At 41.8% G+C, this 27,999-nt stretch overlaps 1 protein-coding gene across 2 annotated transcripts in view; it reads left to right on the forward strand.

The window, feature by feature from the left end:
- SYNE2 (spectrin repeat containing nuclear envelope protein 2) overlaps window positions 1-27,999 on the forward strand; it is a 189,300-nt gene that overhangs the window by 100,715 nt on the left and 60,586 nt on the right. For both annotated transcript variants that reach the window (XM_080395851.1, XM_080395850.1), the window contains exons 61-77: window positions 284-466; window positions 4,369-4,494; window positions 6,895-7,089; window positions 7,674-7,748; window positions 11,432-11,629; window positions 13,470-13,637; window positions 15,085-15,191; window positions 15,808-15,964; window positions 16,849-16,980; window positions 17,976-18,185; window positions 19,308-19,409; window positions 20,473-20,592; window positions 20,742-20,942; window positions 22,496-22,669; window positions 23,247-23,378; window positions 25,891-26,087; window positions 27,171-27,303. In XM_080395851.1, the coding sequence (XP_080251977.1) occupies window positions 284-466; window positions 4,369-4,494; window positions 6,895-7,089; window positions 7,674-7,748; window positions 11,432-11,629; window positions 13,470-13,637; window positions 15,085-15,191; window positions 15,808-15,964; window positions 16,849-16,980; window positions 17,976-18,185; window positions 19,308-19,409; window positions 20,473-20,592; window positions 20,742-20,942; window positions 22,496-22,669; window positions 23,247-23,378; window positions 25,891-26,087; window positions 27,171-27,303 (2,610 nt within the window). The remainder of the gene's footprint in view (window positions 1-283; window positions 467-4,368; window positions 4,495-6,894; window positions 7,090-7,673; window positions 7,749-11,431; window positions 11,630-13,469; window positions 13,638-15,084; window positions 15,192-15,807; window positions 15,965-16,848; window positions 16,981-17,975; window positions 18,186-19,307; window positions 19,410-20,472; window positions 20,593-20,741; window positions 20,943-22,495; window positions 22,670-23,246; window positions 23,379-25,890; window positions 26,088-27,170; window positions 27,304-27,999) is intronic.

Here is a 27,999-nt window from a genome sequence, read left to right on the forward strand (position 1 = left end):
AGTAAATAGTAACTAATCTGAATGTGATCTTTTTTTGTTGTGCAAACCTTATGTATGTATATGCAGAAAAAGCAGAACGGTAAATGTAAGTTATATCTCTGTCTTGCTTTTGACAACCTCAGCATGCGTTTTCACTTATTTATTCCAAGACTAAAATATTCTTCCTTCTTAAATGGGAAACTCACCAAACAGAACTTTTGCACATCATGACAGTAATATAAATTTTCAGTGTTGATTTTTCCAGCTCGGAATCACATCCATCATCTGTCCTGTATCCTAATAGGTTATACTTGACCGTATTGGTCCCATGCAAAAGACCATTGCTCATATACAGTCCTACAAAGAATCACTTCAGCTACCAGGGGTGAAAATGCAACCTTTCTCAGTCTTCCAAACAGCAAGACAACTCTTGAGAGAATTGAAGAAATTAGAAAAAATTACTAAGGAACAAAGTGACCTATTGGAGGTAACTGATTTAATTTCTTTTTCCTTTTTTTTTCTGTCACCAAAACCGCCTTTATTTTATAATAACAATATTGTCTAGTGATCAAAATTTTTACAGGTATATAATACACCTGCTGTGTCTTCTATGTTGTGGTTTGGGGATTTTTTTGTTCTGGGTGTTTTTTTCTGTGTAATTTGATACTACAACAAGGCACACTGGATAGTCTTGCAATTCATTTCAGTTTTCCAGTTCAGTCACAGCTGACTGTGTTTTAGCATATTGTAGAAGAAATTAAGGCCCAGGTGTGTTATGACCCACAACTGATGATTGAGGTCCCGTGTTATATGCAGGCATTCACATCTGCAACGTTCAAGTGCTTAAACTTATCTTGAACGTGTCAGTTCTTGTTGACAGCCAACAGATAGAAACTGCTGACAGCAGAAAGTCTTTTGCTAAAGATGATGTCCCCAAATCAGTAAGCCAGGGAAGCGAGCATTTTCTACCACTGTCACTTGGTTAATTCATTGTGTTGAGGCAGGTGAACTCCTGCCCTCAGAAGGTCCCATGTACAAATGTGTCTGCATAAGTGATTGTGCGACAGGGGGCTTGGAGGTGCTTTTGCTAGGCTACGTTTGGAAACAGAAGGGATGCAACAGCACCGGTCTGACACACGGCTGTACAAGAAGGCAGTGCTGGTGAGTCAGTGAGCATTAACTCGTGGGTCAGTGAGCATTAACTCGTGGGCAGGAAGGTTTATGAAACAGCTATGCTGGCTCCAGACCTGAAGTAGTATCTGTGCAACACTTCACTGAGTGATGTGGTTGTATCAGCTCAGGAAGGTTTTAATTCGGGGAGCAATCTGGAGTTCAGTTATGCATGTTTCCGTGTCAGCAGAGATGGGAAAATTCTCATGTGACCCATCCATTTCTCAGCAGGATGATAGCAGCGCCTAGAAAAATGATACAGTATCTTTGCTGATTTGGTTTTCCAAACCTATTACAGTAAAGTAGAATGCTTTAGAACATCTAACTTTTTACTGGGCATTCCAGAGGCCAGGCAGACACAAGTCGCAACTAAAATGTGAGTGTCCATCTTTGATTTTCAGTTTGTGAGATTGAGTACCACACCAAGAGAAAACTCAGACATGCTACACGACTAATGCATGCTTGGAGTTTTCCAAAAAGCAATGACTAGGTGAGATCCATATGATCCCTATGATCTTTTTTTTGTAAGTCTGTACAGTTTCTTACGTCGGAAAAATGGATGTGGTAAAATGTAACTTTTTCAGAGATTTACCAGATTAAATACTCGAGAATTTTCAAAACCCATCAGAAACAGGATGTTTTGCAATTATGAAGTGTTATCATAAGAATTCTAACTGGTTTATGTGGAGCATTAGGTCAAGATCTAGATTTTTCTCCCTTTTGAAAGGGAGCTGTAACCTTTTTTTGCTCAAGATTTGCCTTTATTTTGTAGGCATCTAACAATCTGTAGCTGAGTGAAATTTCTTTGTGAGAAAACAGATGGGAAAAATTGTAGTTCTTGGCAGCTAGGATGTCAAACTGTGCAAAAAAAATGTTTTTTCAGTCCTGTTGAATGAGTTGAAAGCAGCAGTACTACAATAGAAGTTTAGCACCAGCTGAGACGCAACAAAGGATAAAGTTAATAAAGGACGGCATTTTGAGTGCTGCCGTAAAAAGGTAGAAAGTATCCTGATAAAGAGGACAGCAAATGAAAGGCAGTCTTCCTGTACAAGTATATACATAGTTATTTTTGTCCTGAGGATTAGTTTTGAAATGTTAGTGTCTGGATGCAGTTGCCCATATTTTCCTATCAGTGATGCAATAGGACATTGCACTAGTAACTGTTGTATAATTAAGTTGCAGTGTAACAGCTGAAAAGTATAACAGAAAGAAAACCTGTAAGAAGTAGTGTAAATGCTTTGGGGCAGGATTTTAGGTGACTTAGATCTGTGTTGGAAGTTGCCCTCTTTTTTATTATGCCCTGTCAAGCACCACACCTATCGTTACCTAAATGTCATCAGGAAGAGGAGCTGGAAGCCACAGCTGCTTCTACTGGTTTTCTGTGCTGGAGAGTGGCAGTATTTGCATACCAGATGATGTACTATGCTCATTTTTAGTAACCTCTTCCATAACAAATACAGTGCCTGCCTGCGTGTACACTCTGGGCAGGTGGGCCTTTTCCATGGGTGTAGGTCTTCTACTATCAACACAACACGAAAAGTAAAGAGCAGATATTAAGCAGGAAATAACTCAAAAGAGAAGCAACACTTCTAGGAAGAGTTTCAACCCCACATATATGGCATAATTTAAGTTGCATTAGGAAAAGGATACAAAAAGATTTTTTTGCCCTTCAGTGGAAGGCAGGGAACAGATGAGTTATCTTCAGGCAAGTGGCTATATTCACTGGCCTGTGATGGAGTGTCTCCATTTTGGAGAACAAAATATTCATGTTCTTTACTTAGTCAAGGAAATTTTACCTATCACTAGGCAGTCCTATTTGCATGGAAGTGAAGGTATGGGTAAGAGAATCTCCCTTTTAGAAGGGCTTTTAGTTTCTCATTAAAACTGAGCAGGAGAAGACCTACTCTATTTTTTTTTTTTTCCTTCTCTGATTCTTTAGCTATGACATTAAGATTATAGGCCGAAATTAAATATCTTCCTCTCCAGTTTGGCTTTTTTTTTTCTTTTTTTTTTTTTAAAGTTGGGAAAATAGATTTTTCTTCCTTTTAAAACCCATAAGTGAAAAAAACCCCAGACATTTAGAACCTTACTGGTTTGCATTTTATTGAGAAGGAGTGCTCCTGTGAAGAACTGACTGAAGGAACAACACTGTTACTACTGCTCATAGCAGGAGAGACTCTTTGCTCTGAAAGGCAGAGTCTGTGCAGACTTGGCAGAGAGATTTTTTGACATGTTGGGCTGTTCAGGTGCTGCCATCAGCAGAGTAAGTTCAAGCCTGTTGACAATAGGCCGCATTTTCTTCATTACCTTTTGCAGACACCTGAGGAACAGTCAGTCCTTGGATATTCTTTGGTTCTCAGCCCATGGGTCAGAAAACACAGAGCCACCAAATGTTCTGCAAATTAAATGTTTTCACAAAATATTCTGATTTGTAGATGTAACAAATTCTGAATTACCTGAGACATTGTGACAGGCTGTGGCTGACAAACAAGAGCAGTGTTTGTGGGGAGATGCCGATTTCTGTACGAACAGTAAAGCATGTGGGTTGAGGAGATTTTCCTGTCACTGTCAAATGAGTAGAAGTGAATTTGGCTGTTTATAATATATAATATGTTTTCCTGTAAGCCATGTAAGAAGAGGAGGCTCACCCGAAGTGGGAATATTTATCATTCTTATAGGAAATATTCAAATTGTCAGATACTGCGGTTGGCTTATCCTCTGAGCTGCAGTGTCTGCCTGGTGTACTGCACAGTTCATTTTTGGTCAGTGCAGAATTAGCTGGCAGTAAAGGCGTGAGCACCAATAAAAAACAGGTAGGCTTTCTAACTTGATATGAAACCCTGTAATTTCTCTGCTTTTTTTCCCCCAAACCTGTTCTACATTGTAGTGAATGTGTTAAATATGCTCCATTTGCATTTTATAGCCAAATTTGTATCTGTATTCTGGAGTAAGCAAAGATGTCTCCTAGGCAGAATACACTGTCATACTTTGCCTTATGGATAAAGCGGTTTGTTTGTCTTTAGCAAATGAATAATAAACTTAGTAACGATAGGGTTGTGCAAAGTTGGCAGAACAAACACAGTTTCTTTTACATGTAACTACAGATGCAAAGGAGGCTCCAGTACTCCTCAGTACAAGTTTGTTGCATTACTGACTAGTTTGTTTCTGTACTGCTTAATTCCAAATTATTTATGAGGATTACTATTTACTATTTCACAGGAAGCTGTAATGAAAATAGAAGAATGTGAGCAAGAAATTGAAAAGTTGAAACAATTCTTAAAGAACCACTTGGTTGAAATATCACATGAAGATCAGCCACTGGCTCAAAAGACTCATTGTCCAGAGGTGGGTTTCGTTGTTTTCTCTCCATGTGTGTTACTTGTCCTGACTAACGCTAATCATGACAATGCAGAGCACTGAGAAAGACCAGTGTTCTTCCCCTCCCTGCCACAGTCAAGCAGGCAATTGAATGTCATAGTGTGACTATAAATTGATGTATACCAAGAGATGCTACAACTAATATTAGTTTGCAGGATGGGTTTGTCTTTTGTTACTTACTCCTTACTGATTTTGATATGTCATTTGTATCTATATCAACTTATAAGGAAAATATAGCTATTTTCATGATGGCTGTTTTGGTGAAAGAATATGTAGCACTGATAGCTTGCCTGTGTGCAGCATCCTCCTGATGTTGCTGAGGTAGCAGCTTGGGATAGTGCATAAGGAGAGAACTGAGACCATTTCTGATCACTGACCATGCATTGGTGCTCTTGGTGTTTCTGGTTAGGCTTAGATTCTTGACACTCCTTTCCTTGTCCTCACTGCCACACTGTGTTTTCATCAACAGATAAACGTGTGTTGCTTTTCTTTCTACAGTCAGGGGCTTTCTGCAGTGGATGAGTTGATTATTCAATGCTAAAATAAGATGTATTTTAAGGACAGCACTGCAGAAGTCAGGAAATGACTAATTAAGTGTAATAACTGTTTATAAAGTGCCTCTGAAATGCTTGGCTGTTTGCAGTCAGTCACGATAAAGTTATTATACATACATTATACTTGCCTAATAACTATAATAACTCGGTAGGCTCCTAAGTACATAGCTGCTCTGCTTTCAGGTGGTTGGATGTTGGAGACTTGATGCTAGTACTAAGCATGACTAATTTCCTGATTCTTGCTTTTTTTTGTCTTTGAGCATAGGACTTACTGTTGAATAGCTCTTGTTTTAAAAGAAAACGTGTTTCATAATTGTAGTGTTTCATGAATAGAAGTGGGCAATGGAATTGCCTATCTTATTGAGGGACTTCAGGTGAAAAAGTGATGCTAATACAAATTTGCTGTCTGAGGAAGTTTTTGGCTAATTAAGTTTGCAAAACAGTAGCTGGTAAACATGTGCTGTAAAGTCTCCTCTTGCAATGAATAGAAATACTGTTCTTGGTGCACATTTATTAAAATCTGCCAAATTACCATGAATGGCTGTTTCTTGGTTCCAATGACATTTTCTTGCCTCTACCTTTGGAAGATTTTTATTTTGAGTTTTTGAGTGTACAAAAGGAAAACAACATCCTTTTCTGGGCAGAGTTTCCATGCCCTTTGAAAATTTGCTGGGGTATCTGCTTCCACCTTCCCTGTCATGCAGCTGCACCAGTGTTATTAAGAGAAGAAGCTGTAGCTGAGACAGAACCAGCAGTCTTCCTGTTTTCATCTGTCACAGATTATTACTTGCATAGCATTTTTCATGGTAGAGCATGATAAGGAATCAGTGTGGTTCTTATTTCAAGCCTAGCATCAAAGCTTGCTCTGATGGACTGAGCCCAGTGTGCAATGGGATATTTAGCCCCAAGTTTCAGTTTTCTGAGCAAGCAACAATGCTTCAAAGAGCTTTAGCACTTCCAGGAACGCAGGGCGTAGGTAATTTTATTCCTTGCCCTGCCTTATTCTTATTTGTTGTGCTTTCTGTGCTCACCTGGAGACTGGGTGGTAAGAAAAGGCTCTAGCAGAAAGCTCTAAGGGCAAAACACCGGCTAGAGTAATAGCCATGGCCCAGGAGGCGATCAAGACTGATTTATTAGTTTTGTTAGTACAAAGTTACTTGTTATTTGTTAGTACAGAGTTACTTGGTTCATTGTATAATCCCCACAGAACATCATATATTTTCCTTGTACTTTGTTGGGGACCATTGTTCCCAATATCTCATTCAAATATGTGGGGTAGTTTTGCCCCTAGCCATGTCACTAGAGCCCACCGAATGGCTTGTTTCCTTCTCTTAGGCCAACTTCAGCAAAGATTCAGCCCTGGGCTACCCTTATTGCTGTCTGCCCCCATCAAGGCTATCCCAAGTGTTTTCTGTCAGGTTCCCAGAGAAGGTAGTTACAGGTAACATGACCTGTGCTGACACACAGAGTAATGTAACCCAGCTGCATTCCCTCTGTCCTGAAGGAAACTTGTATTCCCATGGCTATGCAGGACCTAGTTAGAATTAGTTATCCAGCCTTTCGCATTTCCTTCCAGACTACCAACTTCTGCGTTACAGGCAGCAAGTGCTGTCCTGAGCTGAATCTGTTGTTGCTGTTTTGCATGTCTTTGGACATCTCTTGCAGTGACAATGGGGAACTGTCCCAATGCCCTGAAAAAGGAAAAAGGAGAAATAGCCCCAGTCCCAGTAAGATGCATCATTAGTATCATCTGTTACATTACTGTTTGGTTAAGTAAGAAAAATGGATGCTTACAGATGTTGTTGCTCCTTAGGGAGAAATGGAAGCTGTAAAAGAAGAAATCATAAAGTTGTGCCAAAGAAAGGAAGATATCCTTACTGGGATGAAGAATTCAATGTCTGAGCTTCACCAGCGCTTACAGCAAGAAGTGCCTGAATCAGACAATGAACCCACAGCCTCTGTATTAGCACAAAGTGACTTGATGGGGTCTGATGTTCCTGGTCAGCAGGTAAGTGGAGCACCACGTTGTGATCACTTACCTGAGAGCCAAAGCGGGAAGGTAAATAACCCTTTTTCCTCCAGGAGGAGTGGCATGTGAGAGGGGAGCACCCTTGCAGCTGTGAATCAATATTTCTCCTCCCCTTTGTGCTTCTGAATGGTCCCAGAAGGACTAAGTGTGATGCATGTCTAGGAGGAGGCGGGAGAGGTGTGCCTCTGTTTATTTTTTAGCATGAGCAGATCCAACATGAAGATTGCACCAAGCAATCAACAGCAAAATGCTCAATATGTAGTTTTGTTGATAGTCAGTTGTTCTGGGATTTTTGGTAAATTGTTTTCATGAAGCAAAATGAAATTTGTCCCAATTATAGCTGCAATGTTGAAACATTACAGCATAGAGACAAGTCCTGATTTTCAGTGGTGCCTAGTACCTGCAGCTTTCAATTACTTAAATGCAGGGTGGCAGATTTTCAGTGCTTCTCCAAAAGTGGACTCCAAGTGGTAACTTTCTTGTGGCTTACAGGCAAAAGAGAAAAGGATGTTACTGTTCTTGTCATGAATAACTGGGTTGTTTCTTTGTGTGTATTTTTGTAGTTGAAAAAAAGAGGCGTGATGTCTCTTCTACCTTCCTTAGACGAAGAATCAGAAGACTGTTCTGTCCACAGCAAGGTGAGTTCAGTATATATTTTACATATACAGCTATACATGTAAGATACAAGATTTTGGTACAGGACAAATTATGAAAAATGTATAAATCTGAAATACTTCAGAACAAATTAAAATATCTGTTATTGCTCCAGGATACTAAGAAATTGCACTCAGGCCAACCTACTGATATTATGATACCAATATCACACAGCACCTCATTCTGTAATGTGTGATCCTGCTTTTGATGGGATTACTTATGCAGTAATACCTCTTTATGAAAGTGTTAAGAAAAAAATGGCATGATCTGACTATTGGGAATGAAGTTAAAACAGGAGAGATTTCCGGGAGAACAGGAGATGCTGCTCAACAGGTTGCTCTGAATCTGGGTTGCCCTTTCAGACTCCAGGTGAACTGCAGAGGAGCAAAGCTGGGAGTGAAGTTTCAGATGAAATTAGCTTTATAGCTTTTTGGAAAAAGAAAAAAATTAAACCCATAAAACCTTCTGCACACTTTCCTGCACCTTAGGGACTAAATGAGATATATTCGAATGAAATCAGAAATGTGCAGAAGTGCTGGTGAGCTTATAGCTTGGCTACCCACTTGTAGAGCAGTTCACAGCCGGCTGGTAGTGAGCAGCTGTTGTCATCTGCATCTCCTGGGAGGGACTGTGGCCTCAACCAGGTTTTGAAGAATCTCCATTTCTCTGAAGTCCTGGCTATGAATATTATTTAGTCTTTTTGCTACATCCTTGCAACAAGAATCAAAAGGGAATGTGGCAAAGAGGTGATAGAGTATTGGAGGGGTTGCCTTAGGCCAGGCAAGGATGAAACTCCATGGCTAGACCATGCAAAGAAGTCCAGACAGCTTGGATAGACCTGTGTCTTACTGGTCTGATCCAAGCAGTTCAGTTTCAAGCTTCTGGTTCTGCACCTTCACTGGTGCAGTGTTCTTGGTATACATGACATTTTAGGGTCCAGGACAGGAGAAAGGTTGTTTCTTGATGTTTGGGGTTTTTAATTTTTTTTTAATAGTGTGAAAACAATGAGGATACTCTGAGGTTTCTAGAGCAATCTATCAGTTTCATCCAGCTGCCATTCCCCTTGCAGCGAAACTATAGAGCAAGGGAAGAGGTGGGATTTAGAAAAGACAATAAAGATAGCTAAAAACGAGGCAGAAATATATCAAAGTGTTACTTAAAGGTTTTGCAGTAATTTACATTGCCTGAAGGAATATCTGAGCTTCCTGCTCACAAGCTAATGCTGAGCTGTTACTGCTTTCAAAGGGAAGTACATGTCACGGTCCACTCAGCGGACTCATGGTGGTTCATTTACTATGATCTCAAAGCACAAAAAATCAAGGTGACCACGCCAAGGGTTATGCTTCAGTCAAACAGCACAATTTTATTGTTTGCCCGTAAAGCAGCATGCAATAGGTAGAAAGACAGAAAGTGAAGAAGAGATAAAGAAAAAAAAGAAAAGGAAGGAGGATTATAGCTACCACCACGGGTGCAAGGCGTCCCTATGGTCCCAGGTCCAGGCAGCGTCCCACCGGTCCTTCCGATCCTCGTGATCCTTGGTGGGGAAGATTTCCGAAGTTGGGTTGCTAAGGAGCCATTACTTATGCCAAGCAACACACCTTGCTGCTCCTCTGGTCCATGGATTGTTGCCAGTCTCTGCCTTCTCTAGCACGGTTGGCAGGGTTACCGGTTACCAGCGTGTCCAAAGAGGAGTGCCCCAGGCGTGGTTTGCCTTAGAGGCAGGCGGCTTCAGACCAGGAGGTGTGTTTTTGTATTATAATGATATTATAATGTAGAAAGTTAACCTGAAGTTTATGTTTTCTGGTTCATTGTCACGACAATGATTGTGATCCATCTTCTAGACAGCTGTTATGCGGCATTATTGTAGTTGTTCCTTCCAGTGCTGGGTAGCAGGGAGCAGCATAGTACTCCTCGTACCGTGCAGTCCTCCTTCCCAAGGTCTCTGGGTCTCAGTGTCTGTGAGGACCACATTCCATCTCCAGGTCTCTGTTAGCAATGTTGAGACAATATCGTTCTCTTTAGACTGACTCTTACAGTACAGCTGCAGAGAAAGATGCAAGCTTTTGGCCTTCAGGAAGAGAAGATGAAAGGCACGAGGAAGACAGTGCAGTCTCCTGGTCTTCTGGTACCTTGTTGGAGAGCATAGTTCAGGTAACACAGTCAGGTTTATCTCCATGGCAATGGGAACACATCTTTGTGGAAAAGAACTGCGCAAATCCTAAGTATTGCTGAAGTCTGCAAAGCAGAAGAACTGCAGAAGTGCAGGTCATGATGTCCTTATTCAGATCCTCCATCTTCCATATTACACTAAATCTTGCCATTTAAAATCTGTTTTCCTGTGGCACAATATTGGTTGTACTCAATGACCTTAAGGGTCTTTTCCAACCTAAATGATTCTATATTAATTCTTGTTAGTCTGACAAAAATCCCAAAGATAGAAAGGCACACTTGATAGCAGCAATTTGTTTCACCTACTTCCTGGAAAGGCTGTAAAATGTGCCTTTTGTTGGAGGATGATTTTTGGAAGAGCTTGTCTTTGTACATGAGAAGATCAGCATCTAAGATGCAGTCAGCTACGATTTTGCTGGCATTGTGTTCTGTTCTCCATAGTGTCCCAATATGATAGCTGCAATTGTTTGTTTCTGTATATCAATGTTACAAGCATTGTCTTGGTCTTGGGCCAAGACCACTGTAGGTTGAGTGGGTGCTGCCCTTTAAGGCTTCTCGAACACAACAAGTGGGATCAAGCGCAGCCTCAGCGAGTTTGCAGACAAGACCAAGCTGAGCGGTGCAGGTGACATGCCTGGGGGATGGGATACCATCCAGAGGGTCCTGGATGAGGTTGGGAAGTGGGCCTGTGTGAACCTCATGAGATTCAATAAGGTCCTGCACCTGGGTCAGGGCAGCCCCCAGTATCAATACAGGCTGGGGCACGAAGGGATGGAGAGCAGCCCTGCGGAGAAGGACTTGGGGGTGCTGGCGGGTGAAAAGCTGGACGTGAGCCGGCCATGTGCGCTCACAGCCCAGAAAGCCAGCCGTGTCCTGGGCCTCATCAAAAGCAGCGTGGCCAGCAGGCTGAGGGAGGGGGTGTTGCCCCTCTGCTCTGCGCTGATGAGACCCCAGCTGGAGTACTGCATCCAGCTCCAGAGTCCTCAGCACAGGAAAGATACGGAGCTGTTGGAGCAGAAGTGTGCAATATTGCTTCTTAAGGGAGAGCAAATAAGAACTGCACAAAACATACTTGAAAATACACCTTTTTTTTTTTTCTGTGTCACCTGGAGCCAAATAAAGTGTATTTGACTGTTGCAGCTGAACACAGGTAGCTTTTGAGTGTTGCCCAACAGTTTGCTTTGTGTCTCTAAACTGCAATGCTTTTACATCTAACTCCTAGAGAAAAACACTTCTCCCCAGGGAGACCTGGCTGATGGTGAGTCATCCCGCTTCCTGTAGGCTCGGGTATACCTGTGTCAATGCAAATTGCTGCTTGGAAACCTGTTACACCAGATGAGGGATCACTTGGCTGCTGAGTTTCTTTCTTTTTCTTTTTTTCTTCTTCTTTTTTTTTTTAAATAAAAATAAATTAAAAAATAATCTGGCAAACACGGTGGCGCTGTGTGTGTGAAAATCCAGACCGATAACCACGTTTCTTTCATGTGGTTTGCTTCAGAGCAACAAGCCGCGTCCTGCCCACGCCGGGAAGGCTGTAGCTCACAGCGGGCTTGAGCCGGAAGTGATCCTGCAGGTGTGCCAGGCCCAGGTTGCTGAGATGGATCAATGGCTAGATCAAACCAAAGTGTCCCTGAGGTCAGACCCTCAGACCCCCAAAATGCAGCACATGGTGGAACAGCAGCTTGCTGATTGCCAGGTAAGTCGGAGCAGTCAGTTCGCTGCTGCCATCCAAACAAAGTCACCCCTTCCCTGGAGCATGTGTCTGCAGAAGAGCTATGCTTACTGCTTCTCTTCTCCCCGCTTAATTGACTTCATCACACTTTGCCAAAAACAGGTAACCGCTTGGCTTTGGTGTCAGGTGTGGCTTTGGAAGGGCTTAGTTAAAACAGAGTTGGGAACTTTATGCATCCGGGGCATTTAGGTAGAATTCTTGAGTATTTTTAAAGCTCTGGTTTTCTTCGGATTATTTTCAGAAATATGGCTTAGTATAGTTTGAATCCTCTATTAAAAGGCAATTTTTCATTTTTTGCAATCATGATAAATCAGGTAGAAAAAAGAAATTATTTTTTTCTTTTGACATTTTCAATTTCTGTTTTTGCTGGAGTGATATAAAAGACTGGTAGAAGGTAGCTTCCAAGTTGGTAAATTCTTCTTGTATACTTTTTGCGAAAAGCTGCCAGCATAGGTAGAAAGGGGCTTTTCCCCTGCCCTTTGTGAGCAGTGGCAATATTTAGACCTACTGCAGTAGTGCTAGGGCAGCCTTGGATGGCAGCGGAGGCAGTGGGTGGTACCTGTGCGTGAAAACGGGTAGAGGAAAACAGGACTGGCATGAGGGGCTTGGATGAGTGGGAGTCCTGGCACGCAGCTTTTTTCTCTGGTGTGCAGGTTAAAAGAAAATGTGTGGGCACGTCACTTTGAAGTTCCCTGCAGTGCCAGTCTGGTGTACTAGTTTGCTTCAAGCAGTGAGTCTTAATACCTAAAGCCACAAACTTCACTCGCCATAAAGGAGCCAATACCAAAATGTCCCCATGTTAAATTACTAGGAGACATTTCCAGCTGTTTTGTTGTTGTTGGGTGGGGATTTTTTTAATAGGAACTGAGTCCATACCAAGAAGTGCCTCTGAGTTTAGGCTATGATTCAGCCAAGTGCTCGGGTGCTGAACTCTGTGGGAATTCACATCTGGAACGCACCGAAGTAGCTGGCTGTGTGTGGATCCCATTCAGGGTTAGTGTCAGCACAGGCTTCAAGAGGGCAATTCCAACCAGCAAAAGCATGTAGGCTTCAGGCAGCTGTAAGCACTGCTGAATTCCTGTCAGCATTTAGCAATTTGGCTCAATGTTAAGATGTGAATTTGGGAAGGGCAGCTTTTTCTAACCTGGTCAAGATCTACACAGAAAAATACACATAGTACCAAAGCAGAAACAGGCTCTAGATATGGACGTATGATGTAAAGCAGTTAATTTATTGCAGTTGATCACTTTGTAGTTGAGCCATGGTACCTGTCTCCACACTCATCTTAAAAAGGTGAGTTTAGAGTAATGCAGTGATGCACTTTGATTCACAGCAGCCTGAGTCAGAAAACAGATCCCAACAGTTCTTAATGGCCTGGCTGATATGTGTAAACGTTCCTATGGTTTGGTAATTCAGCATCATTCCTCCCAAAGGGTGATGTGATCAGTCTGCGCTTGCGCTGCCTCCTTCTCCCGTATTGAGGTGTGTTGTTGTCTTGGTTGTATCCACGTGTATCATTTCTGCTCTTCTCTTTTGTTACTCCGTGTCTGCATTAACATAACTTCCTGCAAAGGCTGTTGTTTGAAACAGTTTTAAGACTAATTCTGTATAAAATCTATTCAATTGTTTAGAATAAGAAGAGGCTATATTGGAGGAGATCTAGGGGATTTGCAGCTATTTCTCTTTTTGCCTGCATTTTTCCATTCTTTTTAGACAGGGGAAGCATGAGCTTTGACTTCAAAATGTTATCAGGAAAGGAGTATTGTACTTCTAAGAATGAATAATTGACTGCTGTCCCTTCTAGGTGAGGTTATCAGATATTGAACAAAAGGTCCTGTCTTTAATGGGAGGTTGTGGAGATAGTCCAGACTACCAACAAGAGACTGAGTCACTCTCCTTGAAGCTGAAGGAAGTGAAATCCAATTTGGAAGAAGTCCAGAGGATGCTTCAAGACACATACGATGAAGACCAGGTAAAGCATATGAATACTATGCAGAGCAAGAGTGAGAGAGTCATAGTGCTTTAATGTGCTGTGGTTGCAGAAGAACAGTTAGAGCTCATCATGTTAAGCAAGGAAGGGAGAAAAGTCAATCAGAAATGTCAGCCTTGCTATTACTCTACAGTGCTGTATAATTATTTGTAGTTTGTACCAAGTAGTGGATTTTTAAGGAGTCTATGAACAACATCTTTTCTGCTTTAAGTGCTCAATGACAGGTCAAGTTTTTGTGAAGAGTAAAGAAAAAGGATTGGGGGTTTTGTTTTGGCTTGGTTTTGTTTTTTTTTTTTTTAACGCCTTCAAAATGCCATGATGTTTGTCTGTGACAGTATCACAGCAGAGACGACTTTAAGCTGTAGCTTTCTCTTTGAAGAATGTGTAAATAGCAAGGGCAGTGACTGCCAGCTGTCCTGTACCACAGCTGTACACTCTTTGCTGAGTTTCCAGTGGGTCAGACAGTAACTCCCATCTTCAGAGCTAATTCCTGCTCTGTTGTGCAAGGGGCCAGAGGAGCACACCTGATGCCAGAGCAGCCACAGTCTTTCTGGTGCTCCCCCCATCTAAAAGGGAACTTTCGTGGCCCCGGAGAGAATTAGCTCTGGTAAAGGCTCCTGTTGAAGCATCTCTGTGAACACAGGCAGGTAGAAACTCCATGCATGAGCAAATTTATAAGCATAAATTGCACATCCCTGTAACTGATGTAACCCTGACACTTGCCTTGTATCCCAGTGGTTCAGATGGCATCACCCATCCTTCCAATCTCCTGTTTTTGAAGCACTGATGTATTACGAAATCTGAATCTATATATTGACATTGCTTTTGAAGATTAATTTGAAGTAAAGCCTTGTGAACATTTTCCCATGGGCTAACTCACAATGACTCTAAGGTTGTTAACACAGTGAAAAAAATCCTGTCATATTGTGCTCTGAAAACTAGATCTGTTTTGCTAACTGAAAATTAGCTTTTGTTCTTGTCATATTATTAGAAAAGAATTAGAGAAAATGATCCAGCCTAAGCTGCTAAAATCACTCACTTTTAAATCAACACTCTCCTTTTAACGAGTGGAACTCAGCCTCATATTTGAGCAGATCCCCATTTTCCTTTGCCTTTTTCTTTGTACAAGGATGGCGGTCACTGGCCTTTAAATTTCTGTAAGTGCATAATTTGTTTCTGATTGACGGTTTTTGCTTTGAAACTTTAGCTCAGGCAGAAATATATTCCATAAAAATACACATTTTCAGAAACCTGTTTGTCTGGTAAACTCATGTTTACACATAAACTGCATTTTATTCTGATAGATGTATTGTTGTTTTCTTTGCTAAATGAATGCATGAAAAATGTGATTGGAAAAGCACAGTTATAATTTCAGATTAATAAAGTGCACATCACTCATTCAATTGTTCACACTGTTCTCTGTGTACAGGATCTGGAAGCAGCTGGGCAGAAAAGCCTCATTGACTTAATTGAGTCGTGCATGGAAAAAATGCAGCAACAGGTTGAGGACAGCTTAACTCAGAAATTAGAATCAAGGTACAAAATAACAGAATTGGTTACCAGATTCAGTGATGTAAAAGTGCCTAAATCTGCTCAAACTTTGCAGTGGCACTATTGGTTCTGTGCAGGGATGTGTGCCTTTAGAAGAAAAACTGCAGAAGCTGGGAGATTTCTGCCATCAACAGTCTAGAGAAATGGAGTCTCATTTCGCTGATGACCTCCTTGTTACTGGGCTGACTCTAGAGTCAGTCTTGGTATCAGACAGGACTGACACCTGCCATAAAATAAAGCAGGCGCATCTGGAGGCAAGTTGGGTATCTATATTCACAGCCATTGCTGTACAAATGCATGGAGATACGCAGACAGATTTAAAGGCAGCAACTTTGAAAAGGGGGCGTTGGGATCGTGCACCTTCCAGCACGGAGCCAAGACCCCCTACAGGATTATGCTCCCCGTACTGTCATTTCAGAGCATGCCCCTAGAGTGTTTCAGGGGAAGGTTTCATGCACTTGTTTTCAATTTTGTTTTGAGGCAGGAGCAATAGACACTGATCTTGTAAGACTTAAGAAGTCTTACAAATCTAATTTTGCGTATTCTGCTTCAGTATTTGCTATTCTAACAGTGTTTTCGCATTGCTGTTTTTGCAATACAGCAATGGAGAATCTGATCCAAAGAGCAAGCAGCCTGATCCCACCTTCGCTCCAAAGGACCAAGCAGATAATAAATGGCAACATTTCCAACAAGACCTGTCATCAGAGATGAAATCTCCTCTCTGCCAGCTCGTGGAACCTCCGGTCCGTTTAAATTTGGTAAAACACTCTTTCTGCAGGCAGTTGTGGTAAAGATAGCAATTAGTGTATCTTCCTGCATCATCGTCTCATGTTGCTTTATCAGATAACTGAAATGCGTGCAAGTGTTCTCCAGAGGAAATTGTTACTGCGATTTCATGACTGTTTTTTCATTTTACTTTGAGATAAATGAAGTCTCTGAAGTAGTGACTACTAAGCATAGTTTGGGAGCACATAAGTGAATCCTTGCAGTTAACATTCAGACTAGGTGCTATTTGCTTAATTCTTTGAAGACAACTAAGAGAGTTAGCGAGCAAGCTCCCAGCTGATTTTCATGGATGTGGGTTAAGTCTTAGCTCTTGCAGATGAGATCATTTTGGTCAAAACAAACCTCTGGCTTAAATTTTGTTCTGTCCTTCACCATTATGTTCTCTCTTTCTCACATATCAAAAGCAGAGTTTGGACTGCAACAAGCGCACGCGATGTGTATATTCTGAACAGAGTGCAGAATTTTACTTGGACAAGACTGTAATTTCTGTTATTAATAGTTTTGTTCACATTAGATTAGAATGACTAGGTTTCCTGTTCTCTGAAATGACTGCATTAAATGGGAGAACAGCAGTCATGTCAAAGGATGAATGTCAGGTCTTTTTCAGGCAAGACTTACACTGCAGTGAGGCAGCAGGGCTGCCGTAACACGAGCTACAGTCAGTCTCTCATCAGGGCATAGCCTACCCAACTAATTTTTGCCAGTAAAAAAGGAACCCTGCTATCCAGGTGCTTTATATTAATGCCTTGAAACTCTCATTTTAACACATTTTGAGGGGAGTGTTATCTAGTTGCCCACAGCCCTGTCTCCAATTGAGCTGTTTGCCTAATTACAATGTTCTTTTTCCAAATGTTAGATTCCGGCAAAGATGAACATCACCCCCCAAGGCACGTTTGCTGATGCAGAAACCTCAGCTGTGGAAGAACTGAAAACTCACACTGTCCAGCTGGGAGACCTAAGCCAAGAAGCAAATGCGGTGCATGCAGAGGTAAAAGTAGCATGTCCTAGCATTGCAGAAAGCAGCAGGGATTCTAGACACAAGACACTGTTTGGGCACTGGGAAACATAGCCAATAACAATATTACTGGAAACTATAGTGTAGCTTTTGCATCAAGTATGGACTATTATCTAGAAATCAGCTTAGGACTTTGAGAGGAAACTTTACAAGTTTCTGTTATGATTCTTCTGCTACCCGAATCCATAAATTTGCTAATGGGGGTGAAACTCCTCAAACAGTGCAAAGCAAGGAGCCTGTGAATGATTTCAGTAAACCTGCAGTACTGGAACTGGCAAGACAATGTTGTGCCCATTCCTGAGGTTAGAGACCTGTAAGACCACAGCCACTCCCAATACATAAAGGTTCATTGTCTCAGCTTTGACCTTGACAGCTCAGAGTATTACATGCATATAACTGTCTCATCCAGGTCTGTCCCTCATTATTTCATTAATTCCGTTTCATTAGTAGCTGACTGAACCTCTAAGCTTATACAATCTTATCTTATATACCTTATATAAGAATCTTATATATCTTGTATAAGAATAAATCTTAGCTGTGCCTTGGGTGAAAGTACTGAAAACTTCTGACTTGCCTTTACCCAGGATAATGTGGCAGAGAAAGTCTCTTCCAATTTGAGCAGAAATTTGTTTGAGCTGCTTCTGGCAGGGAGGAACGTGGAAATACTAACCACCTCAGTCTTCTCCACCAAAGAGGCAGCCATGCTGCAGGCTTTTTGTGAGGTAACTGTCCTAAAGCATCCAGGGAAGGAGAAACCCCAATGGATTTCTGTTACAAAAATACATATTTCCTCTCTGTTTTGCTGGTGTTACTTAGGAATAGCACCACCAAACTATTTGGTGTTGCACACATTTGGGCCTGTTGCTTTGAACAGCAATTATCAGTTTGATTCCTGCTGCCTTTTACAGGCAAGAGTCCTTGGACCAGAGACCATTTTCACTCGTGTTGTCTTTCTTTCAACCCTTTAGACTCTTTCTGTCGACCTGCAAAAACTTCAGGCTTATGTGAGTGATAAAAAGGATGATCTTCTAAAGTGTATTGGCTGCGCTGGTGAGAGCACAGATGAGTTCTGCAAGTGCTTTAACAACTTGCAGGCATGGCTGGAACAAACTGCAGCTGCCACTGCTTCAAGGAGTAACTCAATGAAGGATGAGCTGGATCATAATAGCAATTATCAGGTACTCAACTGCAAAATGCACATCTTGTTTCCCAGCATCTGTTAGACTTGTCAGTGTTAATGCATTTGGGTTACAGATGAGCAATCTATAATGAGCTTTCACTTTTTGGTACTAAACAAACTTGTCTTGGCCTCTCAAGAAGCAAATTAATTTTGCTATTTATGATGCCGTTTGCAATGCTGACTGCCATGGAGGCCTTGATCACAGCAGAGAATTTGCATGCAGAAGGAATGGAAGTAACCTGGGATCCATGCATGCAGAGCTACAGGCTAAAGCAAGTTTCTGTGTGTAGAGATTAGTCCAAAGAGGGTTTCGTATTTTCTTTCTGCTGCTCTGTGGACTCAGGAGAGGCAACCTTCTTTTTGGTGCCATGCCTGGCACTGGGCTACCTTTAGCTATGTGCTGGAGGTTGATTTGATGCTTTGTATTTACTGTTCCCTTAGATTTGGGCCACAGTAGCAGAAGCCATAGTTTTGCAAATTTGCTTTTCTTTGTTCTTTTTTGGAAAAGCCCATCATGAGAAACTTTTCTATAGATTCTCGTGATGGGCTAAATCTACAAGCTATTGCTGGACAATGTTCAGGTTGGGTATTTAGGCTGAAGTAAGGAAAGAAAAACATGGTCTTTGAAACACAGTTTCCAATGTCCAGCAAAACCCCAGTGTGCTCATCTGCTGCAAGTCAGCCTAGCCCTTCACTGCTGAATAATAGAACAGTTCCTTTGAAGAACACTGGGATGTTGTCTCCAAACAGTAGCAGGACTAGTCTTGCGATGTTTACTTATGTGGAATCCATGGAGCCCCATCAGTTGCCAGTAATGGGCTCATTTTCTCATTTCAGAAGAGAAGAAATTGTTTCTCTATGAATTTCACAGATTTTTACAGTCATAGAGGATCATTGTGACAGACTAATCTTTCTTACATTACACAGACTACAGAATTTCCCTCTCTAAGTTACTGCTTTAAGCTCATAATGCTTATGCTCTATTCTGGTTTTGTTTTTTTTTAAGAGGAAAAAGTGGTTTTGCTGTAAGAGGTAACCATTTGGTTTGCTGTGTAAATTTGTCTAGTCTATACTATATTCCTGATATGTGATGTACTTCTGCCATTTGTTTCTTTTGCAGAATGAAACCAGGCTGCTATATGACCAGTTAACTGAGAAAAAAGCTACTCTGCCACAAAGCTTGAACGCAATACGTGGACATAACATTTCTGAACAGCTTCAGGTAGTTTTGTTCAAAGGAAAGGAGAGGAAAAACTCTCTGCATTAGCTGAAACTGGGACGTTAGGTTTTAAGAGCGGGGGGAGGAGAGGGTTCAGTACTTGCTGCCACCACTACCCTCCCTTTTTTTTTACTACACCCCGATCTGTAGTCAGACCTAATTTTAGTCCTTTTAATAGTTGGAGTGGAGGAACCAGTCTGTCCACAAACAACCTCTCAAAGCAAATACACCCCACACTAGAGCAGGGAAGAAAAAAAGCTACACACAGTACAGCACTTTGCACATCATGCCTTTTTGTATGAAGAACTAGCTTTCCTTTGTGGGAATAGGACTCTAGTGTCTCTGCTTATTCAGCATTTATGAGCGCTTTTGTCATATGGCAGTCATTTATCATTTGACCAGTTGAACTCTTTTCTTCGACTTTCATAGAAGTTAGCAGAGAATTTAAAATGAACGGACAGCATATCCTCCCCAAAATGGCCATGGGCTGTCTGTTTAGCTGTTGGTGAAACAAATAAGGTGTCCCAGAACTTTCCTGTTACAGGCTCATAACCTTGTTTACAGGCATAACTTTCTGCCAGGCTGAAAGCTATGTTCAGAATTGCTGAATCCCCTAGCAGGGACTGCTGCCTTAGATATATTCTGGCAAGTAACCACTCTTGGAAAAGAAATATCAGAAGGACATAGCTTCCCTTCCTTCAGAGAGAACCTGTCTCAATCCATCCCTAACTCTTTCTAATTCTTAAGAAAAAATGATGTTTTCCGAGTCCGTGATTCCTTTTAATGGCTCTCTTGAATTAGTAAACTGAAATGCATGTTGGATGCTGGACTGAGACACCAGACCTGAATTCCCTTCCTGGCTGTGCTGTGTGAACCCGATAAGCTGGGTCATGACCAGTCGTGTCAATTTAGCTTAGAAGATCATCCGCTCTTGGTGTCTCATAGTGAACTTACGAAGTGCTAGCATGGCAGAGATATAGCCCCTGCATCTGCTGCACTACTAGTGAAAATAGAAAGTTTAATGAAACAGAACTCTTCCTAATAGCTTATTTTGTCCTTAATTCAGAAAACTAATGCCTGTGTTTTGGAGCTGGAAGACTTTGAAAACAAAGTAGCAAAACTGAGAGGCTTTGGGGAAAGATTTCAATTACCTACCGCCTTAATCCAGGAAGTTTATAAATTAGAGGTAAGAGCCCAGTACCATATTCTTCTAAGCAATGTATTTTTAACACCAACAAGCTGATGGTTATATTGTGTTCTGGGAATGTGTGTGGGGGGGGGTTGTAGGATTAATTTCTGTCCTTCATGAATCATTAAACTATGTTTAAATTGTAGGATGTTTTGGACGACATGTGGGGGATTCTGAAAGCAAAGTATGAGGAGCTGTACTCTCCTTCCACCATTGACAGCCAGTATGAAGACTTACTTCGTGGGTTTGCAGACCTGGTAGCCATTGGGCAAGAGAAGATTGCACAAGATCCAAAGCAGCTAACGAAAAGCAAAGCAGCTCTACAGTCTCACCTGGAAAATCACAAGGTATAAGATGCTTATCATAGCACTGCTCAGAACAGCATAGCAGGAGCACTGTTTTCTGTGACTGGTTTCTCTCCAGTGTTATGGAGAAGAATAACTAGGTCACAGCACAGGGGAGGGACTGAAGTACATGCATTAAACAAAGCAAAGATTTTCAGTAGACCAAAATAGGACCCACTGAAGTATGAGAGAGAGGTTGTTATTACAACTGCAGTTTCAGTGATAAATTAAGATCACGATTTCATTTTTTTCAGTCCAATACTCCTTTGGCTTACCTCAGAACATACTGATTTGTGAGGAAAACACATCTTTGTAATTATTGGCAATAAATCAGTAGTGAGATTCCTGAAGTTGCTGTCTAGCAACTGGGAGCTGAGCCTTTGCTTTCAGCATTCTGTGCCATTGTGATCTGATGGAAGAAACTTACCCATAACAGCTCCTTTTCCAAAGGGAGGATAGTTTAGATCCTCCCCTTGGCAGCCCAGTGTCCCAGGTACCCAGCTGCTACGTGCTTGATGGAAGGTGGCTGAGAATGCATCTGCATCCTCCCTGTCTTTCTGCTTGTTAAGAAGCCCTGGCCAATGCTAGTCACTTGAAGATGTCTATGTCATTGTCAACATGTTGATTTAAGTGTTCCATGTAGCTCAAACTCCTGTAAGAATTGCTTCAGGATGCTAAGCACTGCAAACCACTACAGCAGAGTTGTAGGAATATTGTTTGTCACTCACAAATTGACCTTAGCAAAGCAAAATATTAGGAATTTATTTGGAAAAGAAAACAGATAGTGTATCTCCAGTCCAAATATACATACATTGATTTCCAAAAGCGAAACAAAACTGCAAAAGCTGTTTTCCCTGCCCTGGTTATCAAGACTTATCAGGATGCTCACACAGCCAATGCCTGGTATATGATCCTCAAGTGAAATTCTTGTACTAGTTATTAGTTCCTAGTGAAGATGATCTTGACTGAAGGCTGTAATCTTAAACCCTCAAAGTTTTTTTTATTTTGTGTTCTGTGGGGAAAATGTTCTGTTGAGATCAGACATTTCCCAAGAGCTCAGCTGAGCTATAACTGAATCAAACTGTTCCCTTACAGTTATCCCAAAGGATTATTGTGCCCTGCCTACTACTTAGGCCTTAGAACTGCTAATACCCTTGGTGCTTGGATTCACCTTGCATCCAGGTGCAACAAACTGGATAATGGCTGGTGATAACTACCTCAAGCTAAACTATGAATTTATTCATAGTTAAACTTTTCCTTCCAACATCTTCCTGCACCATCTTCATATTTCACACAAACTGAAGGTATAAATGTAGATCCTTTTTCTTTAGAAATGTATAAATGAAAATAGTGTATGCAACTTATTGGTGGTTCCTGACTAACTGTAAAACAGTAACTGCCCGTCTTGGGGTGATGCAGAATTTGGGTAGAAGGCTCCCGAGTCCAGCTGTGAGAGACTGAAACTGGCTATTTTTCTCAGCGAGTCTTCTCTGTCTTCTTCATTCTCCTTCTGTGGATTTGTGATCTCTCTTAAAGCTTTAACTTCTTTTTTTCAGGACTTTTTCCACAACCTTATGATCCGCTTGGCTTTCATGCAAGCATTTTCCAAGAAAGTGACTCCTTCCATCCTACAAAAGAGAGAGGAATTCTGGCAAGAGCTGGTGAATGACGTCAAGTTGCTGGAGCAGAAGGCCATCCAGTATGGCATACACTTGGAGAGCCTGTTAAAGGTAACAAGCCAAAAGAAACCCAGAGTAAAAGCTGGGAGGAAGAAGGGAGAAGAGATGCATCTAGGGGAGCCCTTTTCACACCAGTGATTCTTTGACTAGTAGTTCTCCTTTCCTGTTGCCATTGCACAGCAACAGTCCGTTGCTTGTTCTGTGTGTGTCAGTCAACTGGCTTTTTTCCTTGAAAACCTCTGAAAGTGGACATTTCAACACATTACTCTGACTTCATGACTTCCTGCAGCAATTTTTGAGTGCCTGGACTGACAGAAGAGCCCTTTAAGGCACAAAAATACCAGTGCCACTTTAAAATAAAACCTAAAGATTGATCTTAAAACACCCTAGAGAATAAAAATTAAGTGTACCACTTACAAATAAGAAACCTTGAAGATAATGGAGAATGAAGGAATTAATCTGTGATGAAATCATGTCTCACTTCAATATTTCTATATCATTTACCTATTTTTGTTTTGTTTCATTAAAACAAAAGCTGCAGATGCTAGAATAAGCATTAAGGCCTCAGCCTGGTGTAGGAAAAATGCAGAGAGATGTGTGCTGTGTTAATAATGCAATTATTTTTTAGGAATGGATGGAATTTGATGATGAATGCCTCGTTTTCAATAAGGAGTTAGAGGCACTTGCCTCTGCATTGCCTTCTGTGAATTTGGTTGAAGAAACAGAAGAAAGATTAATGGAAAGGATTGCACTTTTAGAGGTATTTGTGTGTCTGTCTCTGGTTTTCTTTGTAGATCTGTAGAGCTGGCAAAACCATTTGTTAGAATAGGAGTAAAAGACAGTTTGTAGGGCACTGCTTCCTTTGTGTCCTTGTCTCTGTGTGGATGCAAGCTGAAAACTGACTTTTAAATGTAGCAGGGGATCAGGCTCTTAATTTCAGCCAGGGGCTACAAGTTCATTTAAGTGGGAGTAATGACTATAGCTACTTTAGAACTTGATCTTCAAGTACAAGTATTTGGGAGAAGATGGGTGTGCAGGTTACGTGGCTCCCAAGGACAGCAGGAAGCCTTGGAGTGAACACAGAGCCACTTCTCTGTAATTCAGGAGCAATTTTCATGCCATGAGATAAAACCTGTGGAAGAGGAGAATCAACCTTGACGTGCGGAATTAGACTCTATAACTCGAAAGTTATAAAGTAGGTATGTTTATTGCGCGCAGATGCACGGGGGATCGCTCCTCCACAAGCGTGCATACCCGAAGTGACGAACCATCCCACATTTATACAATGAAACAAATGAATATTCAATTAGCGCCTATACATATTTGTTACCTAAACCCCGCTTCGTATGTTAATTAGCTTATCAGTCCGTTTCCTGGAATGTGGTGGTCTTGCAGGTTTGTAGGTGATTCATGTTCTTGTGACCATCCAATCTTCTCCAGCAAGGAGACTTAGCACTCCCTTCCTCTAGATAGCATTTGAATGTCTCTCATCTTCTCTCATTCTCTTTTAAATAGCCCCTTTTGTTAGAGAAAGAAGGGCAGGCGTCTCCCCGTCTCCCCTTTGTTAGAGGAAGAAGGGCAGGCGTCTCCTCAAAAACTGTAGTTGTCTCCTCAGAGCTGTGTGCCTATGTGATCAGACACCGCACCCATGACTAGTCACCATACCCACATTTCTGAGTAGACATATACAATCACAGTCGGTGTTAAGCGTCCCCATTTCACACTATTTCTCCATATCAACCTAATGCCTTCAAATATCTGAACCCCTAGTTGCAGTAGAAGATCTACAGGTTTACCAGGTCCTTTTAAAATCCTGAGAATTCAAAATGAGATGTTCAAATTTCTATCTGACCAAAGACAGTAAAATTCTCTTTGTACAGAATGTTAAATAGCTTCCTACTTTGTTCATAGCTGCATCTCTGATGGCTTTGGAGGCTTTAGAACCTCAACTCCAGCTGGAAACATTTAATCTATGTTTTCAAAACATTTGAATATAAGGATATGAAACCAGCCTTTATGGTTGTTTCATAAAAGTAAGAAGAAATGCTGTTCAATGAACTTAGTGATGTATCTTCAGAGAGTGCTCTCGCATTCCTCAGAGGTTTGACCTTTCTCGGTCTTCAGAGGACCCACTGTATTAGAAATTTTTGAATTAATGAGTATTTGGATCTGTATTGAGTCCAGTTTGATATTTAGATTCATAGACCACAAAGGCAAAAAGGACTACCGTAATTTAGTCTAGTCGTTCGACATTCCCAGAAAACTCTGAGCTACAGTAAAGCTTTTGAAATACAACAACAGTAGGTATTTACAAGCATAGTGGCCCCCTGGTGCTTTTGATGCTTATCACTGAGACTGGAGACATGGAATATTTGCATAGCCATTGAGTGTGAAGTTGCCTGGTTTCCCTTGTTTTTTAAGTTCTTAACTAGCTCTTCACTCTTAAGTCTATTGGTCTTTAAGGACATCAGAAACAAAGCAGTAAAGCTTTAGAAGGTGCTTTTGAGGAGAGTCCTAGTCTTGGAGCTTCACAGCTTCGAGGACAGAGCAGAATAAAATTCTCGAGGGCTTAATTTCTGTGAGAGAAATTTCCTTGTTAATAATATTGTACAAGCCCCTTATATCTGGAGAGAAGTGAGATACTTGCACATCACACAGTTGCTACTTTCTGCCTTCTCCCTGGGACTGATCTACTTCCTGGTATTTTTTTTCCATTTTCTCGTTTTGACCTTCCAGTGAAGTGCAGTAATGATAAAATGATGCTTTGATTTTATTCAGCTGTCTAAGCAAACCAGGCCATGCCTATGTCTTTTACTTCATGCCTTGAATATCGATGTGGTATCTTAAATAATTCTCCCAACAGCTTTTTTCAAAACACTGGTAACCTTTTTTTTAATAGGATAGAGCCTGAAGGCCCTTTAAAAACAGGATGGCAATAACTTTCTGCTGGGGTCAGTCGTGTTTGGACAATGCAGCCAGCTCTGATAGTGTTTGTCCATTGCTTGAGGTTTACAAGTGTCCACAAAGCCCATTGAATCATGACACAGTCATTCTGATAATGTATGAAATTGGAATTATCTGTCCAGAGGAAACAAAACAACAACAAAAAAAATCAACAGTGTCCTGTTTGCCAGGTTCCTTCTGTTTGGAAAATAAAATACACGAAGAGGACATGTGAAATTAAGAATTTAGAACAAATGATACGTGTTTTGCTAGCTGTGTTTTCAGTTTTTAATAAATTATTGTTTTGCAAACTTCCCATATTCTGACAGCAAATCAAGAGCAGTGTTGATGAAAAGCATGCCAGGCTGTATCAGATGGTGAAAGAAGGGAAGAAATTGATGACTGCTGTGAGCTGTCCAGAAATAAGAAGCCAGATTGGGAAGCTGGAAGAGCAGAGGTTGTCTTTAACCAAAAAAGTTGGCCATGAACTACACCGACTTCAAACATTACTCAAACTCTTGATCAGGTGGGTATAATTCAGAAAGCAGTTAGAGATATCAGCTAGATGTTAGTTTCTGATCTTCTATAGGTGCTTTTTCTGAAATACAACAGTGAACTAATAAATAACATAGCTCCTTTAACTTAAAAATTAAGGGGGGGGGGGGGGGGGGGAAAGCAGTGGTGATCAGAAAAGTGGCCCTTTATTACACAGCTGATCTTCTCTCACTGTGTAGACAGGGGATTCGCTTCCTGGCTACTTTTCTAGGAACAAGGTTTTGATGGCTGCCATCGCAATGTCAGTGCTCTAGGTGAGAGCTGCATCGTGCTGCTGTTTGTACAGCAAGTGTGAACAGAAGCTCTGATCGTGCTGCCCTGAACATTTTAGCCTGCTGCAAATGCAAGCTAGCCTTGATTCCCCAGCAGAGGCATAATGCGCCTGTCTGTGCATGTACACTATCCACCTTACAGACATTCATGAGGAGGCTGCCTCGACTTGTGTTTTGAAGCTCCCCAAAGGGGGAAGACCCAAGCATGCTCAGTGCTTTCACATGCCCCCAGGCCGGCTGTCAATGCAGTCCTGGCAGTCAGGTAGAGTTAGTTTGGGGCTTTACAGCCCAGTCCACCAGTTGATGCACCAGGGTCAGCTCTCCTTTCACCTGGTCTGTGTGCTCTGAGCTCAGGCTGGCTGGACCTTAGTGTGGACAGAGCATGCCAGTCTTTCTTGGTATTCATCCCTGCTGTGTATTCTGCACTATATCTTGGAGTCTGCACGGTCTCCTCTGGAGGTTTTGACCTCCGGCAAAGCTCTTATATCACCCATGTGAGCTTGTCCTGTCAATTGTTGGGTGAATACAGAAAGAGGAGGTTTTCAGGGAGAGTGAACCAACTGCACAGAGCCGATACAAACAGTCTCATGTGTAGGTCCAGCAGAACTTCTGTGTGGTACATCAGTCCATGCTGTAGCCATGCTTCTGCAAGGTTATGTAGCAGCATGGGTACAAGAACAGCACATGCCTCCTCACATAAGGAGGACAACTTGGAGGGTGAGAAATGTATCCTAGACTCAGTTAGGAGATGTGTGTCTGTGTGTTTTGTTTCCTCCTTGTAGCTACAACAGAGACTCAGAGGAATTAATGAAATGGCTGGATTCTGCTCAGCAGAGAATTAATTTTTGGACGGAGCAGTCTCTAAACGTGTCACCAGATCTTCCCACCATCAGGGATAACATCAACAGCTTGCTTGTAAGTCATTTCTCCTGCCAGGGTTAGATAAGACATTGTGACTTCCAGTGAAAATGACCCTTTTGAGTGGTTTTTGTATTTGTCATGACCTAGAAGATACCCACCTAATATAGCAGTGAATGGCTGTCTGCCCCAAAGCTGCCCTGTTATCTGTGGGGAACCATGAGCGTGGGAGGCCACCAAAGACCTTCCTTCAGATTGTGAGGCCAGCCACAGGGCACAAATTAGAATGGAATCCTCTCATAATGAGCTCCCAACTGCAGCACATCACAGCCCAGACAGGATCTCTTCTGTGCCTACAGTGTAATAGCATGGTTTCTGTCTTGTATGATGCCAAATACCACACACAGCAATTAGGCCAACCTGGTGGGCCACTTACCAACTGAATCTGGAGTTGTGGGCTCAGGGAACAGGGGGGAAGACAGCAGGGCTGTGAAGATGGTCAGCCAAAGTCAGGGAAAAGAAACGTGCTGAACTGCATTTCATGTCTTTGGCTGCCCTCCTGGTGCTGTGCTCCACTTGTATGACTAGCCAGGAGGTTCAGCCCCAGTGTGAGGCCTGCTAGGAGTCTTGCACAGTGGCAAAGCAAAGCATCACCACGTGCGTTGGGCTGGTAGGTGTGAGCTGGCCAGACACTCGGACTCCCTGGATGTCGGTGTGAAGTGGGGATCAGGATATTCCCAATCCTGTGGAGCA

The sequence above is a fragment of the Falco punctatus genome (genome assembly GCF_963210335.1).
Source record: "Falco punctatus genome assembly, chromosome: 7".
In the NCBI taxonomy this organism is placed as follows: Eukaryota; Metazoa; Chordata; class Aves; order Falconiformes; family Falconidae; genus Falco; species Falco punctatus.